The sequence below is a fragment of the Misgurnus anguillicaudatus genome, chromosome 5 (assembly GCF_027580225.2).
Source record: "Misgurnus anguillicaudatus chromosome 5, ASM2758022v2, whole genome shotgun sequence".
NCBI classification, from domain to species: domain Eukaryota; kingdom Metazoa; phylum Chordata; class Actinopteri; order Cypriniformes; family Cobitidae; genus Misgurnus; species Misgurnus anguillicaudatus.
The window spans coordinates 33,999,025-34,016,577 of record NC_073341.2 but is presented as its reverse complement, the minus strand read 5'-3'; the positions used below and the strand labels follow the sequence as shown (position 1 = coordinate 34,016,577).

The 17,553-nt window shown below is 37.7% G+C and overlaps 2 protein-coding genes across 8 annotated transcripts in view; one reads left to right on the top strand and one right to left on the bottom strand.

Annotated features, from left to right (window-relative positions):
- The window catches only part of fibcd1a (fibrinogen C domain containing 1a), a 273,907-nt gene extending 261,039 nt beyond the window's left edge, over positions 1-12,868 (bottom strand). Inside the window, exons 1-5 of one of the 7 annotated variants that reach the window (XM_055168618.2) lie at positions 12,761-12,854; positions 11,405-11,468; positions 9,366-9,462; positions 6,427-6,482; positions 4,630-4,737 (exon numbers count right to left, since the gene is read on the bottom strand). In XM_055168618.2, the coding sequence (XP_055024593.1) occupies positions 4,630-4,665 (36 nt within the window). In that variant the 5' untranslated portion in view covers positions 4,666-4,737; positions 6,427-6,482; positions 9,366-9,462; positions 11,405-11,468; positions 12,761-12,854. Of the gene's footprint in view, positions 1-4,629; positions 4,738-6,287; positions 6,483-9,365; positions 9,463-11,404; positions 11,469-12,002; positions 12,093-12,168; positions 12,220-12,492; positions 12,566-12,760 lie in introns of those variants that run through there. The other 6 variants (XM_055168622.2, XM_055168620.2, XM_055168617.2 and 3 more) reach the window with 6 other exon arrangements.
- An 828-nt stretch (positions 12,869-13,696) lies between these two features.
- LOC129414552 (solute carrier family 2, facilitated glucose transporter member 6) overlaps positions 13,697-17,553 on the top strand; it is a 39,584-nt gene continuing 35,727 nt past the window's right edge. Inside the window, exon 1 of the mRNA XM_055168613.2 lies at positions 13,697-13,831. The gene's annotated coding sequence lies outside the window, so the exon portion shown is untranslated. The remainder of the gene's footprint in view (positions 13,832-17,553) is intronic.

The following is a 17,553-nucleotide window of genomic DNA, read 5'->3' as shown; positions in this document are numbered from 1 at the left end:
ACCGATCAGAAGGTTTATTTTATCCTACTATGGAAGTTAATGGTACTTCTGATCGGTTTGGTTACAAACATTCCTCAAAATATCTTCATCTGAACAAAAGACATGTACACAGGTTTGTAACAACATGAGAGTGAGTAAATGATGACAGAATTTTCATTTTTGGGTGAACTATACCTCCAAGAACTGAATTCCTGGAGCTTCTGTATTTACATTTGTTTAGCAAAATAAAAAATGGCCTACACCTGAGAATCTTGTGAATGTGTAGCTCAAAAAACATTTCTTACAACTGTCTGGAGGACAGCAACATTTGTAGGTTTTAAAAATACACAAATAAATCAAGCGCCTTGCCATGCCGCTACATCCGACAAGTCTAAGGTCGAGTCCATTGAAAATACCAATGAGCACTCAACAGTCCCTCATTGGGTGGTTCTGTGTCAGTAACCAAACGCCTTTTGTAGCCTTGGCCATGCTCATCAGTTCAGTGCATTCATAATGTATGGAGGTCAGAGGGTCAAGGGTGAGTTGATGTCTGATTTCCTCAGCAACCACCTTTACTATCTGTGACTTTTTGGGCAGCTCCATGCATTTATTAAACAATCATGGCGATTTTCTGTGCAATCAGGAGTCAGCATTGAAGTGACTGTGAATTTTAATAAAGGGGGCGTGTCATCTGTCATCATGTTCATGTTTTTTTCGCTTAAGCCAGTAGGGCACAACAATACACTTCAAAGAACCCATTAATTTATTACCTCCTTGAAGAAATAGATTTTTAACAATAATGCATTAACCTTTTAAGAAAAACCTAATATGAGATCTAAGATTGTAAAGTGGTGATATATGTGACTTTCTCCGTCATTTTGAGTCACTTGCCCCTTTTACATCGGAGCTGGCACCAGAACTCGAACCTAAACTGGAACAGTGTTGCGCTTTATCACACAAAACAGCACAACAGCCTGATCTCGAACCAGGGACTGTGACTTCGGTAGGCAGAGCTTCCATGCTTGAAGTTTGAATCCTTCAAAATATATTGGCATCTTCCTGCAGCTCAAATGCTAATAGGGTGGATACAAGGGAGACTTCAGCCTGTCAGATTTTCACGAAAAGGAATGGACCAGTCTCATATGCTTTTGTAGAAGTCAAAAGTCTTAAAAATCGTGTTTAATAACTACATTATTAAAAACTACACCATCCAAAAACCTGAAGAGCGTACAAGATACTGTTACCAAAGTGTTCGGTAGTAACCTGCCACTTTATGAATCACAGTGATCATCATCTAAAGGGATCTTCCCTATGCCCTATTCCCTTTGAAGATCAGAACCCTTGCTGTGTAAACTTTAGAGGGGGTTGCGTCCCATGCTGTGGACGATTAAAATACACTGGGTGAAAAAAGCAAGAAAATGTAATTTTCTCTTTATCTGGCGCAACCCATTGTGAAGGATTTGTTCCAACTTTCAAACAACCCAGTATCATATATCTACATTTTCTACGATAAAATGATTGATTGTTTTAAAGGGCTCATATTATGCAAAATCCACTTTTACAAGGTGTTTAGACATCAATGTGTGTTGGGCAGTGTTGTGCCTGAATGAGTTCACTGAACGAAAGTTCATGAACTCGTTCTTGGGCAAACGTGAACTGAACGTACTGCATTACTGTCTGTGTTTCACAGCTGCATGCATCATTAATACAAAGAGCAACATGGAGGTTACACACTGACTCTGGACGCTGCTGAAATCCCTGCCGCGCCACAGTGCGCCACTCACATAGTTTAACATTAAATAAGATCATATTTATCCCAAATCGTTAACCATTACATAGGCTGCTACGCATATTCTGGATCTTGAAATAGACTCTGACTAAGCTCACGCTATTTAACGTGCACGTGCAGTGTGCGATACCTGCAAGTTGTGCGACCCCCTTGAAGCACCCGGCTAGCCTTTCAAGGTATGTGCAAGCAAATACAAAAATTAAAAGTCAATGCTAATGTAAACCCGGGTTGGATAAGAATTTAAAGTTGGATATGAAGATGAAATCTGATGCATTTAGCTTCAGTGTTAAAACTGATAAAATAATAGCTGTCTGTGGTTCTATATGGGCTATAATGGCAATCATTTAAAAAAAAAGAACTATAAATTAGTTAAAATTTTTGGAACTGTGAACTAGTTCAAATTTTTGAAATATGAACTATGAAGTGAACTAGTTCATTTTAAAATTTGTGAACTGAACTTTGAACTAGTTCATGTAGAAAGTGAACTTTCCCAACACTGGTGTTGGGGGCGTGTGAACACAACCACCCTACAATGGAAATAAATCCACCAACTCCTTTTTATAATCCCCATTAAACCAGAGCAGTCTTAAGCCCGGAATACACTGCACAATAATTGGCTGTCCCAGACTAAAGATTGCCATCGTGAAACTATCGTCGCGATTTCTGTGATCGTGGCTCTCCGTCGGTGGTCCTATATCGTACAGTGAGAGAGGTTCAACGACGGCCGTTTTCCCGGTCTTGCGCCCAAAGATAGCCTACGACAGTTTTCTGGCAGTGTCAGAAATTCGGCATGATCACCGCACAGTGTGTTTGCTGCTACGACCTGCGCGCCGGTATTTGTTTACCACGAGCGCATGCTGGTGACGTTGCGCAACGTTTGACGCAGCCGCCGAAGCTTCCGTGTCATCATCGTACAGTCTACACGCCTCTCGTACCCGAGTTTAAACGATACATGTCGCACAGTGTGATAAGGTTATGATCTTATAAGAGGACAAAAATTGTGCAGTGTATTCCGGGCTTTAAAGGGACACTCAACGTTTTTTGAAAATATGTTCATTTTCCAGCTCCCCTAGAGTGAAACATTTGATTTGTACCTTTTTGGAATCCATTTAGCCGATCTCCAAGTCTGGCGGTACCACTTTTAGCATAGCTTAGCATAATTCATTGAATCTGATTAGACCATTAGCATCGCGCTCAAAAATGACCAAAGTTTCCATATTTTTCCTATTTAAGAACTTGACACTTCTGAAGTTACATCGTGTACTAATGCTGCGTTTACACCAACCACGTTTCGGGTGGTAAAATCGCGTCTACCGCGCCTGCTTTAACAGTTTGAATGCATTCGCTCGTCTAGAGCGGAGTAGACGCGTGAAAAAAAACAGGCATTTGACGCGCGTCAGAGGCAAAATCCGCTTCTTGTGGGAGGGGCAAGTGCTATGCGGTTGTCTGTTTGCAAGATGACTGATGTTGATTGTGGATTTATCGAGAGAGTTACCGGGTTGGTATTTGGTAACCTTACTATAGGGGGAAAATAAACGGCGCAGGTCGATAAACGTCACGTGACTCAAAAGTAAAATGTGTATTACAACTTACCAGGTTGCCCGATGTCCTCACTAACACTCTTCCAAGCGAGGTCCTTTTTATTCCTGTCTCTATAGAAATAAGAACTTGTGTGGTAAAGCTCCGGGTGACTGCTTACGGACAATATCAAGCGTTCCTTCAGCAGTAAGCAGGCTCTTGATTGGTTAACACGCCGCGAAATTCCGCCAAAGTTCAAATTTTTCAACTCGTGCGTCAGCCGCAAATTTGCGTCAAATGCAAAATGCACAAAAAGCACCATTCGCGCAAACTAGACGTGTGAATAAGGCGGAAAAGCGTCTTCCGCGCCAAACGCCTCATCCGCGCCGCGAGACCTCCAGACGTGCGTCAATGCGTCTTCACATTGACTTACTATTGAAATCACTCGCGCTTCACGCCTCGGCTGGTGTAAACGCAGCATGAGACAGACGGAAAATGAAAAGTTGCGATTTTCTAGGCCGATATGTTTAGGAACTATACTCTCATTCAGGCATAATAATCAAGGACTTTGCTACCATACCATGGCTGCAGCAGGCACAATGATATCACGCAGTGCCCGAAAATAGTCCCCTTGGTTACTTTCAATAGCAGGGGACTATTTTCGGGTCCTGCGAAATATAATTTTTTTGCTCCTGCCCAAATGGTGGCATTTTGGACATGCTAACAAATTATCTGTGAGGAATTTTAAGATTGACACTTTACAGACACATTCTAGGCACACCTGAGACTTATATTACATCTTGTTAAAATGGGCCAAATATTGGTCCTTTAACATATGAATTATGCATTTGTTGGAAAAGCTCTTTTTACCAAGCTAGTAGCATCTACTATTGCTTTTGTAAGCTGACACTTAGCACTGCGTTCCTCAGCAAATGTTAGTGTCAACTGTGACTTTGATATAGATGCTGACTGTCTTGTAAAAAAATGAAAGGGGGATTTAAAACAGCATGACCTTTTGATAGAACTCGTACAACTCAGATTCAGCTCAGCAGAAACCTATTCTGTGTCAAAGCCGACCAGATACGTCACCTCCGCAGACAGCGAGAACTACCGTGGAATAAAAAGTGTCTTCATCCGCAAAAGCCAGAGGCTACAATTATACACTGGGAGAACCTACTCGAAAAGCGCAGAGTGAAGGAAGCTCAGATGTCAAGTAAAACTCTGAGTCTGGCACAGATGAAACCTGGCAAACACTATAATTAGAGGGTTGGAGATATCAAAGGACTGTTGTATCTGGCTTGGAGCATTTTGTGAAAGAGTTGTTTGCATTAGAGCATGTTTACCTTTATATGCTTGGGTTGTGCGCTGTAAGTGCTCATTCGCTTGATCGTATGTCCCTGGGGTCCAACAGGAGAACAACATGGGGTAAAGCTTCAATGCAGATCCCTCGCCTGCTGAATCAAAAATATTAGTCAGAGAAACAGTAAATGCCAACTTGATTTATTATGAGGCTCTCTGGAACACTCAATTCTGATTGGTTGTGCCATCTGATAACCAAAACACATATGATGCCTTTCCAAACCAAGATCAGGAGAATCAGAGTCTGATTTTCCTCATAGATTTTGATCTTTGACATTGTATTACACTGCAAAAAATGATTTTCAAGAAAAAGACTTTCTTACGTAGTATTTTTGTCTCGTTTCCATAAAAAGATTCTTATGTATGTTCTTGATGAGCAAAATGACCTAGGAAAATAAGTCTAATTTTTAGACAAAAAATATATAAACTAAGTAAATTAGTGCTTAAAACAAGCAAAAAAATCTGCCAATGGAATAAGAAAATTTTTCTTAAAAAATAACTGTTTATGAAAAAAGTTAACTTATTTCAAGAAAATTTGTCTTATTCCATTGGTAGATTTTGTTTGCTTGTTTTTAGCACAACTTTACTTAAAGTTTATATTTTTTGTCTAAAAACTAAACTTTTTTCCTAGGTCATTTTGCTCATCAAGAAATGCGTCTTAATTAAATAATTTTTTGATATTTTTTCTGAAAACAAGACAAAAATACTAAGTAAGAAAGTCATTTTTGCAGTGTAGATGTACACTGCAAAAAATGATTTTCAAGAAAAAAAAATTCTTAGTATTTTTGTCTAAAAATTCTTAAATTAAGATGCTTTTTCTTGATTCCAAGAAAAATGACCCAAGACGACCAAGAAAATAAGTCTAATTTTGTAGACCAAAAATATAAAATTTAAGTGATTTTGTGCATAAATCAAGCAAAAAAATGTTAAAATTTTTTCTTAAACACTAAATTCAAGAAAAATTAAAAAAAAGCTTACCCCATTGGCACAAAATCACCTACATTTTATATTTTTGGTCTAAAAACTAGACTTGTTTCCTTGGGTCGTTTTGCTCATGAAGAAAAAGCATATTAATTTAATAATTTTTAGATATTTTTAATGAAAACATGACAAAAAGACCAATAATTTTTTTCTTAAAAATAATTTTTTGCAGTGTAAGAACGTAATAAACTAACATATTTACATTGCGTTCTCCAGATTTTACAGATTAAACGCCGGCATCTAAATGACACGTTTTAAACTCTAAGAAACTTTTTTTCTAAACAAACTACACTATCTCATCTGGAGCACATGCGATGAAGTGGCAGCTCCTCTTCTTTGATTACAGACGTGACGTCATCACCCAAAGACGGATGACGTTTTTCAAACTTTTATGTGGGAAAAGCAACCCAACAACTGAAATTATAAATCATTAAGCCTACCGTTATGGGGCAAGGAAAGTATACAGTTTTAAACACTGATTTTACAGAAAAAAATTATGGATTGCTGCTTTAACCAATTAAATAATATTTTTATTTTAATGTTACCTAGCTGAACTGCAACGCTTATATCCTAAGGCAGGTCTTGCAAAAAATCGTAGCACATTCACTCCCATAACCAGAGTATAATTGATGGTGTATTTTTTGCTATCAACTATCCTTACGCCGCTTTGTACCTAATATGCTTCCTTCACAGTTCATTTTCCCTGTAGTCTGCAGATCCTCCGACTCAGGCATTGTAAACACAGACAGTGGAGAGAGATAAAACAGGAATCCGTCAGAAGAATGATAAAGAAATCGCACCTTGTATGAGCTGGTGTTTGAGGGAGGGAATGGAAAGGCGAACACCAAAGAGACATCTGAAAGCAAAGAAATGTACTTGTCAGACAAAAGCTTTTAATGAGTTTCTTCTTAGAATAAAGCTGAACCTTGACTGAGCTATGAAATTGCTCAGCTTCTTTGAGGTTTGAGTCACTTTTCTCTACATTTACATCGATGTCAGTGCATATGTAAGTGTTCCTTATAATTAGTCTCCTTTAAGCCGTGCTCACGCTAGGATTTTCAGTCCAATTTTACCCTACCAAGAGTCTGAGACAAAATCGAGTACAGGACGTCGACCAGTATCGCTATTTGGCTCACATTATCATGTAACATGTGATGTTTAGATCACAACTTACACCTCCTGATCTGCTTGCAAGCAAATTCATGGCCTCCCCAATCATGTCTGATATTTAGGATTTTAAGTTGAGATGATTATTTCAGAACTTTAACAATATCTAAAGAGAGATGAAAAGTGAAGGACTTTTTGAAATAGCAACAACAAAACAAGCTGCTGTACATGACGGGTAGACAGTGAAGACGAAGAATCAGCTTTTCGATGTGGAAATAACATGCCTGCCTGAATACGGGACTGTAAAATGACGACAGTGTTACCTCTAAAACAAGAAGTGAAGAAAATATGGACATAGTGTCTGTGACGTCACCCATAGGTTTGTGAGGAGCATTTTTGAAGCCCAAATTGGCGGAGACCAAGGTCGCCATATTGGCAGCACGTCACTCGTGGATAATCGAATATGGGCAAAAAAAAACACGCCCACCTAGCTTAACAGTAGTGACAGCAGCGGCAATTAACCTGTCACTCAAGTGACCTCCCCCTTAATTATGCAGAACATTAAAGTTGCCATGAAATGGAAGTAGCAATTGTCTTAGTTTCCCCATAGTGACGTATATCCGAGTGAAACCGGATTCTAAAATGAAATAAGGCAGGGCTGGACTTAAATTTGTCTATCGAGAACTGATTGGAGTTTGAAGTTGGGTTGTGTGGCTAATTGCTAATCGCTATATGAATATTCAAAAAATAATTTACAGGTTTTTTATTCTAGAATTTAAGCCACTTCTGTGTTAGCTTCACGATAGTGACCGGAAGGTTGCTCCTTGTTTTAAACACACCTGATGACTGAGAAAAGCTGCTAGCCTACTAACTAGCAAATGTAAACATTGAGAAAAATAATAATGTGTCATCTTTATTTGATTACATTTGCTTCCCTGTCAGATAACGTAAAGCGTTCCCTCTTACCCCGGATTTCCAACGACTGCGGAACGGCTGCGGATCCGCTACGGAACGGCGGCAGAGTCAATCGGTTTACATTCAAGTCAATGTGTGTATTTTCACTGAATGCGTTCCGAATCCATCACAGCTCTGGCCATCCGCAGCCCTCCGGAACAAATACGCAGAGCTTCTATTTTTGACGGATGCCGGACATCTCCGCAGGGCCGAGCGGAGCCATGACTATATCGCGTGATCATACCTGAATTTGCGAGATCTCATGTTGTGATCTGGGCTGGTCCAGCAAAACGTCATAATGGGCGGAGACAAAAACTAGATATCGCGCAATCATCACGTGAATTCGCGAGACCTCATGGATCCTCGTCACTTTAGCACACAGCCGCTCTGCAACAAATACGGAACTGGTGGGTATTGGCGGACGGCGGAGTGCGGAGCCGATCTGCAGCCGCTCCGCAGTTGGTGGAAATCCGGGGTTACACAAAAGTTTTAATAATACCTTGTAGTGTATGATGCCCATGATTTTCAAATCTTGTAGTGTGAGCATGTTTAAGATTTAAGACAAGAAAATTTATTAAGATGATCCTTATGTGTGTGCTGCAACCAGATTTTATAATCGGCCAGGATTTTAAAAATCCTGTAGTGTGAGCCCGGCCTTATGCTGTGTTCACGCCAGCCACGGTAGAGGTGTTAAGCGAGAGTGATTTCTATGTTAAGTCAATGTGAAGACGCGTTGAGGCGTGTCTTGAGGTCTCACGGCGCGAAAGAGGCGTTTAGCGGGACACGGTAGACACCATTCCGCCTCATTAGCGCATCTAGTTCACGCAAATGGCGCGATTTGAGCGTTGTTGTGGCAAACGCGTGAGGTGAACAATTTGAACTTTGCCTGAAAAACGTGCTGTGTTAACCAATCAGGAGCTTGCTGTAGTAGTGACGTGATTACAGAAAGTAAGCAGAGTCGCAGAAGCCCCTCCCATGACGCAAATTTCTGGGTGAATGTTCAAACGGCAAACTAGGCATGGTAGATGCAATTTTGATGCCTCAAACGCGGCTGGTGTGAACCCACGGTTAGACAAACATTTGACTACTGGTTTAATGTATGGTCTATAAAGTATGGCTTTATGGGGCGTTTTCCCGGACAGGGATTAGACTAAACTAAAATAAATGTAAGAGCTGTCCAAACTGAAAACAACTTGCACTAACATATCTTAAAATACATCAGTACCCTTTGTTTTGCCTTAAAATGCATACAAGTAATGTTTTTAGTAAGGCATGTTTGGTAAAACTAGTTAAATTCCCCAATTAAACTAAGGCCTAGTCCTGGCTTAAGCTAATCTCTGTCCGGGAAACCACTCTTATAAGTATAAGTAAAGACAGAAGGTCTGCCAGTCCAACATGTAAACCTGTTAACCACAGTTTATTTGAAATTGTTGATACTACAATAAAAGACTGTCATAGAAAAACAATATAACTGCATGACAGTGTCTGTCTATAACCATCTGTACAGGAAATACAAAGGAAATCGCTGGAAATGTGACTTTGTAGTCAGAAGTTTTAGCAATTTATGCTCTGACCAGAAGAAAAGTGAGGCGGTTTATTCCTCACTGAGATTTGGGAGTTGTGATTATCTGTTCTGCTCGCATTAATGAGCGAGTGAAAGCTCAAATCGATACATTACCTCAAGCTACTTGGACACTTTGTGCTGCTCAGCTTCCAAAAACCCAGTCAGATGATACTGAGCTTGTGTCATTGGACAGCTGGTAACTCCTGGCTTTCTGAAAATATATATTAACATATATTAAAGTCCCCCTGTGATAAAAATCAAGTTTTTTTCAATGTTTATATGTCTCATGTGGTTCCTTAATTTTTTTGTTCAATCAACTTTGTTCAATTACATGTCATTTCAACATTCTATTATTTATCTTGACAAGAGATGAGTTGTTATTACTACAGATGATTTGTAAAATATAGTTGAAAAACGTAAACTTCATTTTATAAGTTGTAGTAACTGATCTCTTATCAAGATAAATAATAGTAAGTTGACATAACTTGTAAATCTGAGTTGATTCAACAAAAAATCTAAGGCAACAGAGATTTTTTTACATTGTATGCTTCAACACAATTGCTGAGTTTTTTCCCCATAAAATTGCAGTTTTCCAAAGAAGATTTGAAATTTCCTCAGCTTCCTACGTCACAAACATGCAATAAATCACATCATCACAGTTGAATGAGTGGATCAGGCAGTCCGAGCCATAGATATGTATGAATGCCGCATAGACTGTAAAAAATTAGCTGTAATTATGCAGCTGGTTGCCAGTAACTTACTGTAGAAGATAAAGACTGAAAATGTTTTATGTTGTAAATATGCTGCAAATGCGCAAATCATGTACACATTGTAAAACCAAAAGCTATGTGTCTACAACTGCCGAATGCAGCATCTATGTACATATATATCTATGGCCTGAGCTGATGCGATTGAGTGGAGGAAGGGAATAATTCGCAAAATGTTTTGATGCTCAAAGGTGAGTTTTAAAGGATAAATGATCGATTACAGGGGTGCTTTAATAATGCTTTTGCTTTATTATTTGTGAACATACTGTTTTTTCGTATATTCGGGTGATTCTCACGAAACCATTGAAACACCACGGCACTAATGATTTTAGCTTTAAAATGTGTAATATAATAACCTTAAAAAGCATCAGAATTGACACAATACTGTGTTCTACCTTGCACAATGTGTGATTTCAACATAAGAATTTATAATTGTACATTTTATCTCATTTTCTGCTGAAATTCTCATTACCGCAATGTGTCCGGCTGTGTTTGAACATGCGTTATGTTGTAATTTAATCAAATTAACACAAAAATATTAAGAAAAAAAATAAATGGATGTTTTGCTAGACTACTTTAGATGACAGAAAAAATATTTACTGAATATTCATGTATAATAATAATGAAGAAAAATTAGGAAAATGATGTGTCCATGCCTGATGTTCTCATCCTCCGCAACACTTTTTGAGAACAGTTTAAGCACACATACAGAATTTTAATAAAGTTTGATTTTGAGTGACCAAGCACATGGACCAGTTACTTCAAGATGGCTACCAGGTAAGATCATTTTTTTACAGTTAATTTGAAATATTGTCTTGTCAGAATGCTTACACGACATTTTGATTATCATTACCGCAACAGATGCTTATTAAATGTTAATTTAATTAATAGAAGCATAATACTTTGATTTTAAATGCATGTGCACAATCTCCAAATTATGTTCTTTCAGGTTTGTCATGTCATTTTGAAAATATGTCAGTGTTGATGTTTTCTGACTGTTGCGGTAATGAGATTTTTTAGGACTAATTTTTTTCATTATGTTACAAAAAGTGTTAAATGATAAGTAAAAGTTTTTAAATTAATGTTCCCATTTACTCCAGACTTTGTTTTTCAATGTCTGGTGGGAAAAAAAGTAAATTTAAGCAATTTTTACATTTTCATGCTTGACATTTTTAAAACTAAGTTTTCGTGAGAATCACCCATTCATATTTTGTCCAGTAATACCTTTAGGTCCACTACTTCAGTTTTGGCCACTACTGTCTGTACACAATTGAGCTACAGTATGTTACCGTAGCTCAAATGTTAAAGCATTGCTTTAGCAGGGCAAAGGTTTGTGGGTAGGACATCCAGGGAACAGATATAGTGATAAAAAATGAAAATATTTACCTCGCTATATGAGAGGGACGACTTCTTATTCTGACATTTTCAGCAGGGATATTATGAAGTGCCCCTGTGCAGAAAAAACCTGCTTTTACAGCAGAAAATCTGTATAAATTATGCCATTATTTACTCTCTCATGTTCTTCTGTTAATATCGGAAACTGTGCCACACATATCTAATCTAAAAAATAATCCAAAAAAAAAGGAAAATAAATATATTATATCCCATTAAAGTATTAAATCAAGCTGCACTGCTTCATGCTTACAAATAGAAATAAATAACAGAGTAAAAGTTTTAATGTAAAAGCACAGGCAGTGTTCGAAATGCATGAATGAGCTTTAAGCAAGCAATCTGGTGGAGGGAGACAAATCTGTTCTCTTTTTAATTAATTAGCATGTTAAATATGGCAATTTAAATGCATTTAAGACTAAAAACTAGTAAGGGAATTTTGAGGCGTGTTCGTTAATAGCAGAATTTGTAGTACCTACAGTATAGCAGTATGACTGATGTGAAGCTAGACCAAGTAATATTAGTAAGAAAACAAGATTCACTTGCTTGCTGACCCCAAAACATACAAATGATCACATTAATGAGTGAGACCTACTTTGAATTTATGTCTTTTTATAGCTCGTTCTTGTTATTTGACTTGCATGAAATAATTATCTGCCGAGTAAAAACATCACAGACACGCCATCTAGGCTTAAACTCAACTTGACGTGCAGTTTGCAGCCCTAACAGGAATTGATTAGCTCATGAAAATTGGTTCATACATATCAGACTGGATGCAGGTGGTAGGAAGAGAGAGGTTGAAAAAGTATTAAGGTGATGGCCATAAAGCAGCGGTATCCAATTCTTGTCCCAGAGGGCCGATCTTAGCTTAAATCCTAATCAAACACACCTGCTGGGCCATGGAGCTAATAAATGGATAACTTGAAATTTATAAGTAATTGTGTGGGTGCGTCTCAATCGGTTACCTAGTTCAGTAGTTTTAGGGGCTCAATCCCAAATTCCTTTCAGTGCATTAAAACTTTCGTTTCATAGAAACATCCCACAATGCGTCACTAACCTGGGAGAATCAAGGCCTATTCCCTTACCTGAAATCGCGGGTACCTGAAATTGATGCTTATTTGTTTCTCTGTCCTTCAGCCTGTGACCAAAATTATCTAGCTCAGCCATATTTTAGGACATCGGTTATTTAATTGTACAATGAGGCGAGGAACAATGATCAGATATATTGACACGTGATTTTATCAGGTTTAACTACATTAACACAGAAATCATCTAGGCATTAAACAGCGTATGCCAGTGTTTTAATATTATAGTTTATATTAAACAAAATATTTAGCCGCCAGTTTAACATACCGCATCAATCAGCAGAACACACTGCAAGTTCAGCAGTCTCACGACGGAAATGCGGAATCGTGTTTCTCCACACTTTCACATCAATCATCCTTGATGGTTATTAGGCTGCAGCAATCATAATCACCTCTCTTGTTTTCGTGAGCAGGAGTTCGGGCACTGGCTTTCTGTTCGTGTTCAACTTCAAAGAGCATTGCGCAGACCGAACAACATATGACGCAAACGTACCGCGAGAGCAAACTGCTCCGAATGGTTTTGAATTACTCTCGCGTTATTTTAATGTGAACCACCAATCGCTCTGTGCTGCGTCGCATGATGTGGAGACTCTACACTGAATTTATCGCCTATTTCAGCGATTTTGTTTTTACCATTTCAGTGACTTTTTAAAGAAAACCGCCTCTAGCGTCCAGCATCTTTTAATAAATATTAACTTCGTTCTGTGGACGTAGTTTTTAATATGTCCCGTCCAGTCAATTTTCTCGTGAGAAGTCTGACAGAAAAACAGTCAACGCTGATAAGAGCAGTTCAGACAGGAGAAAAAAGCAACAACCGAGTTTTAACCATTTTCCGTAGTTCTTGTCAACTGCTAAAACACCTGTTAAAAAGCATCTTTTACAGCGATTTTTGTGTGAGCATATCAGTGAACACCCCTGACCACTCGGTGAGTTTCACATCTTTGTAAACGTAAGTTTAATGCATTTTAGGAAGGATTGTTCCAGTGCACCTATGCAGCCATTGTAGAGGGGTGGGGGCTGATACAACAGAAACCGAAAATTCTCGGGGCAGCTTCCTATGTCCAAATTTCAGTCAAAACTGTTTTATTTCATCATAAACAATCTGAAAACAGGGCTTTAAGTGTAAAATACCGAACTTGTCCTTTAACTGTTTATCAATGTATATTTATAATGTATACGCTCAATAAGTGTAATTGTGTGACACTCATGTGGTTAATGCTTATTTTTGTCCTATTTTAAATAGCTGCACGTCATCTTAAAGCCCCTTGGAAGTGTGTTGAGGGGGTTCTGGACCGACAGAAATTAGGAGCAGTGTACACATTCAGTACACTCACTGGCTGTAAGTTATATTATTGCACTCCAACTCTGTTGTTGCTTCGCATTACTTCACAACCATTAACAAATAACGCTTGGCCACAACTCAATTTGACGTGACTCATGACGTGTTTAAAATGCTATCATTATTCTGGAGCATTAAACCACTATGCTTATCTTTAATAAGCACATTAAAGCACGTTAATATTTTATTTATAAGGCATTTGCCATGATGATAAACATGTTTTGCGTGATTTGGAAGCATCACAAGCGCTTTTCACAAGCACAAAGACTTAGCAATATTGTAGAAAAGCTGGTTATTGTTGCCTTTCTCATATCATCATCTTAAGTACCAGTAGTTTTGACATCTCTATATTCCTGACCAGACATCTTGTGAAAATCTGACCTTTTCCATGTTTAACTGCTGTAATTGGGTCTCCATTGCTTGTATCAACCTAAAAATGTGAAAAAGAACAACCCAGTAAACTTAGTTTTGGTAAACCATTCTCTGCAAGCATGTGAAAAAATAGGTCATTGAAATTTGTCTCCCCTTGTGAGGTCAGAAGGGGATAATACCGCCACTTTAATCTGCACTATACAACCACGGCACTGCCATTGATTGATTGATTGATTGATTGATTTTATTTGACCACTTAAATATAAAATATGAAACAGTATTTCGAGTCATACATTAAAATACATAAATAGTCAGGGATAACAAAATAAAGCTCAAAGACTTATTTCCATTGTGGTCCCTTTTAGCCATTTAGTGCAGAGATCAACTCATTTGCATATTATAGGACACACCCAAAAACTGCAAATTTTTGCTCATACCTACAAAGTGGTCATTTTAACATATATAAATAAATTATCTATATGGTATTTTGAGTTAAAACTTCACATATGTACTCTGAGGACATCAAAGATGTATTTGACATCTTAAAAAAAGTCTTGTGAAATGTCCCCTTTAAGTGTAACAGTTAACAAGTATGAAAATGTTTTAGCTTATATATAACAGCTATTTCCGTCTTTAGCTTCTTTGACATTGGCATATCTGTCTTTTTTGTCTAAATATTGTGAATAAACAATAAATATAAAATATTAAGTAGTCTCCATATGTTTGAATAAACCATCTGAGAAGTGCTTGGTACAGCTTGGTGTAACCTAAACAATCAGGGCTTCAAAGTACAATCTGCTCTAGCAATGGCAACACAAAGTTAAAAAAAATCTATACCATAATTAATCTATGCACTCGATTTGCATATATATTATATCACAATGTCAATCTTAAGCTCTGGTTATTTTCATGAAACCAATATTTCTGCAAGATCAGGCTTTTTGGTGAACTTATTTTTGTTTAGACCTCAGACAGCATGGCTAAGTTGTTTCTGTTGTTCTGGCAGTGCAAGTGAAGCATGTCTTTCAATTAGATTTGAGGGCTTGGGAAATTACAAGTGCCAGTTTCAATTAATGCCAAATACCGCACATTAAAAAATTGCCCGTGACTTTTATAGCTTACTACTTTGTTAACTTCAAAAATAATAAGGTTTTGTTTCAAGTGCACAAGATTACTTCCTGTAGTGTAAGGCCAAAGTCAACATCTCATTATGGGCCCTTCATTAAAGTACTTTATCCGTCACAATTTTCTGTGGTTCCCATCTATGGTAAACTTTTTACCAGATACCTTGCTTGCAAAGTAATTAAAACCATATTTTAGGACAAGCGATTGTTTTTCGTTTAAGAGCACAGAAATTGACAATAATCTCTTCTGACTCACAAAAACTAAGCAGGTATGACAACACGTTTAAGATCAACTCCCCACACTGTTGCATGTATAATACATCAATTAAAATACAGATTTAAAATGCAGATGAAACTTGAATATTTTATCGCACTCCCACCATTTCCCAGGTTTAATTTGTTCATAATACTGAATATAATCATTGACACAAATTTAGTTTGCTGTTTATGACACATGGCTGAAGTTCGCAACATGAAACGCAACTCTACAGTTAAAGGAACACTCCACTTTAAAAAAAAAAATAGGCTCATTTTCCAGCCTAAAGTGAAACATTTGATTTTTTACCATGTTGGAATTAATTCAGCCGATCTCTGGGTCAGTCTGTACCACTTTTAGCATAGCTTAGCATAATCCATTGAATCTGATTAGACAATTAGCTTCGCGCTAAAAAATAACCAAAGAGTTTTGATATTTTTCCTATTTAAAACTTGACTCTTCTGTAGTTACATCGTGTAATAAGACCGACGGAAAATTAAAAGTTGCGATTTTCTAGGCAGATATGGCTAGGAACTATACTGTCATTCTGATGTAATAATCAAGGACTTTGCTGATGTATCATGGCTGCAGCAAGCGCAATGATATTACGCAGTGACGGAAAACAGTCCCCTGCTATTGAAAGTAACCATAGATATATACACTAGATGTCGCCTTGGCTACGGCAGTTCATTGGACCGAATGCGTCAGCGTCATTGTAGGCAGTGGTTTAACGAAAAAAAATCAACATAAATCATCATGAATGCGATTTTCTTGGTTTTCTTTTGGTTCGTGTCAACAGTCAGACATGTATTTAGCATTGAGTTCAGAAAAAATTAAAGTTTTGAAATTATGAAAATTTACTTTTTCTAACTATAATGAATAGTGCTAGTAGCCCTAACATCCATACGCAGCACAAAAGTCCGGCATCATCCATGAATTCGAAGTACAGGCGGAGATAGCAGCTTTACACTTCCTATGACAAGACCCCTGTTCTAAGATGGCGGCGGTTTTGACGCATGCTTAGAAGCCCAAGGTGACATCTAGTGTACATATCTATGGAAAGTAACCAAAGGGACTACTTTTGGGCGCTGCGTAATATCATTGTGCCTGGTGCAGCCATGGTACGGCAGCAAAGTCCTTGATTATTTTTTCAGCGCAATGCTAATGATCTAATTAGATTCAATGGATTACGCTATATGCTAAAAAAGGTACAGACAGACCCGGAGATACCTAGACTATATGTCTATATGACTAGAAGTAATTAACAAATACCAGTAAGAGTTGTGTTGGGGAAGGAATAGTCATACAGTAATCTTGAGATGAACAAGGTACAAAAGCTGTCACTGGGACGGTACCCTTAAAAATGTGCACATTTAGGTACTGATATGTACTTTTGAGGTACCAATATGTATCTCTGAGATACAAGTTTGCATGTTTGAGGTATTAATATGCACTCTTTAGATACAAACTGTGTACTTTTTGAAAGGGTACCGCCCTTTTTTGTACCTTTTTTCTGAGAGTGTAAGATGACTCCAGTGTCAGCTTTATTTCAAATTTTTGACACTTTGTACATGTGTTTTACATAAAAATAATAGTTTGCTATATCATCAAAATTGATTTCTATTTCACAAAAATGTTCATAGTTTAAGACTGTCTTGGCATTGACTATTCATAACATCACAGCACCTGTTCTGTATGCTTTGGATGCCCATTACCATTGTTCATTAAAAACACCTTTTCATTTATATTCCACAGGAGGGAGCCAAAGTAAATGACCATCCACTAAAATGTAAATTGTGGTTAACTCGCAAATCTAAATGAGAAAATTCCATAGAGGTTCTTCTTATATAAAGCTATTATTATAATTACTACACTGAGAAAAAAATAGTACAGAAGCTGTCGCTGGGACGGTACCCTTTAAAAAAGTCCTAATGTGTACCATTTAGGTAATACATTTGATACCAATGGCT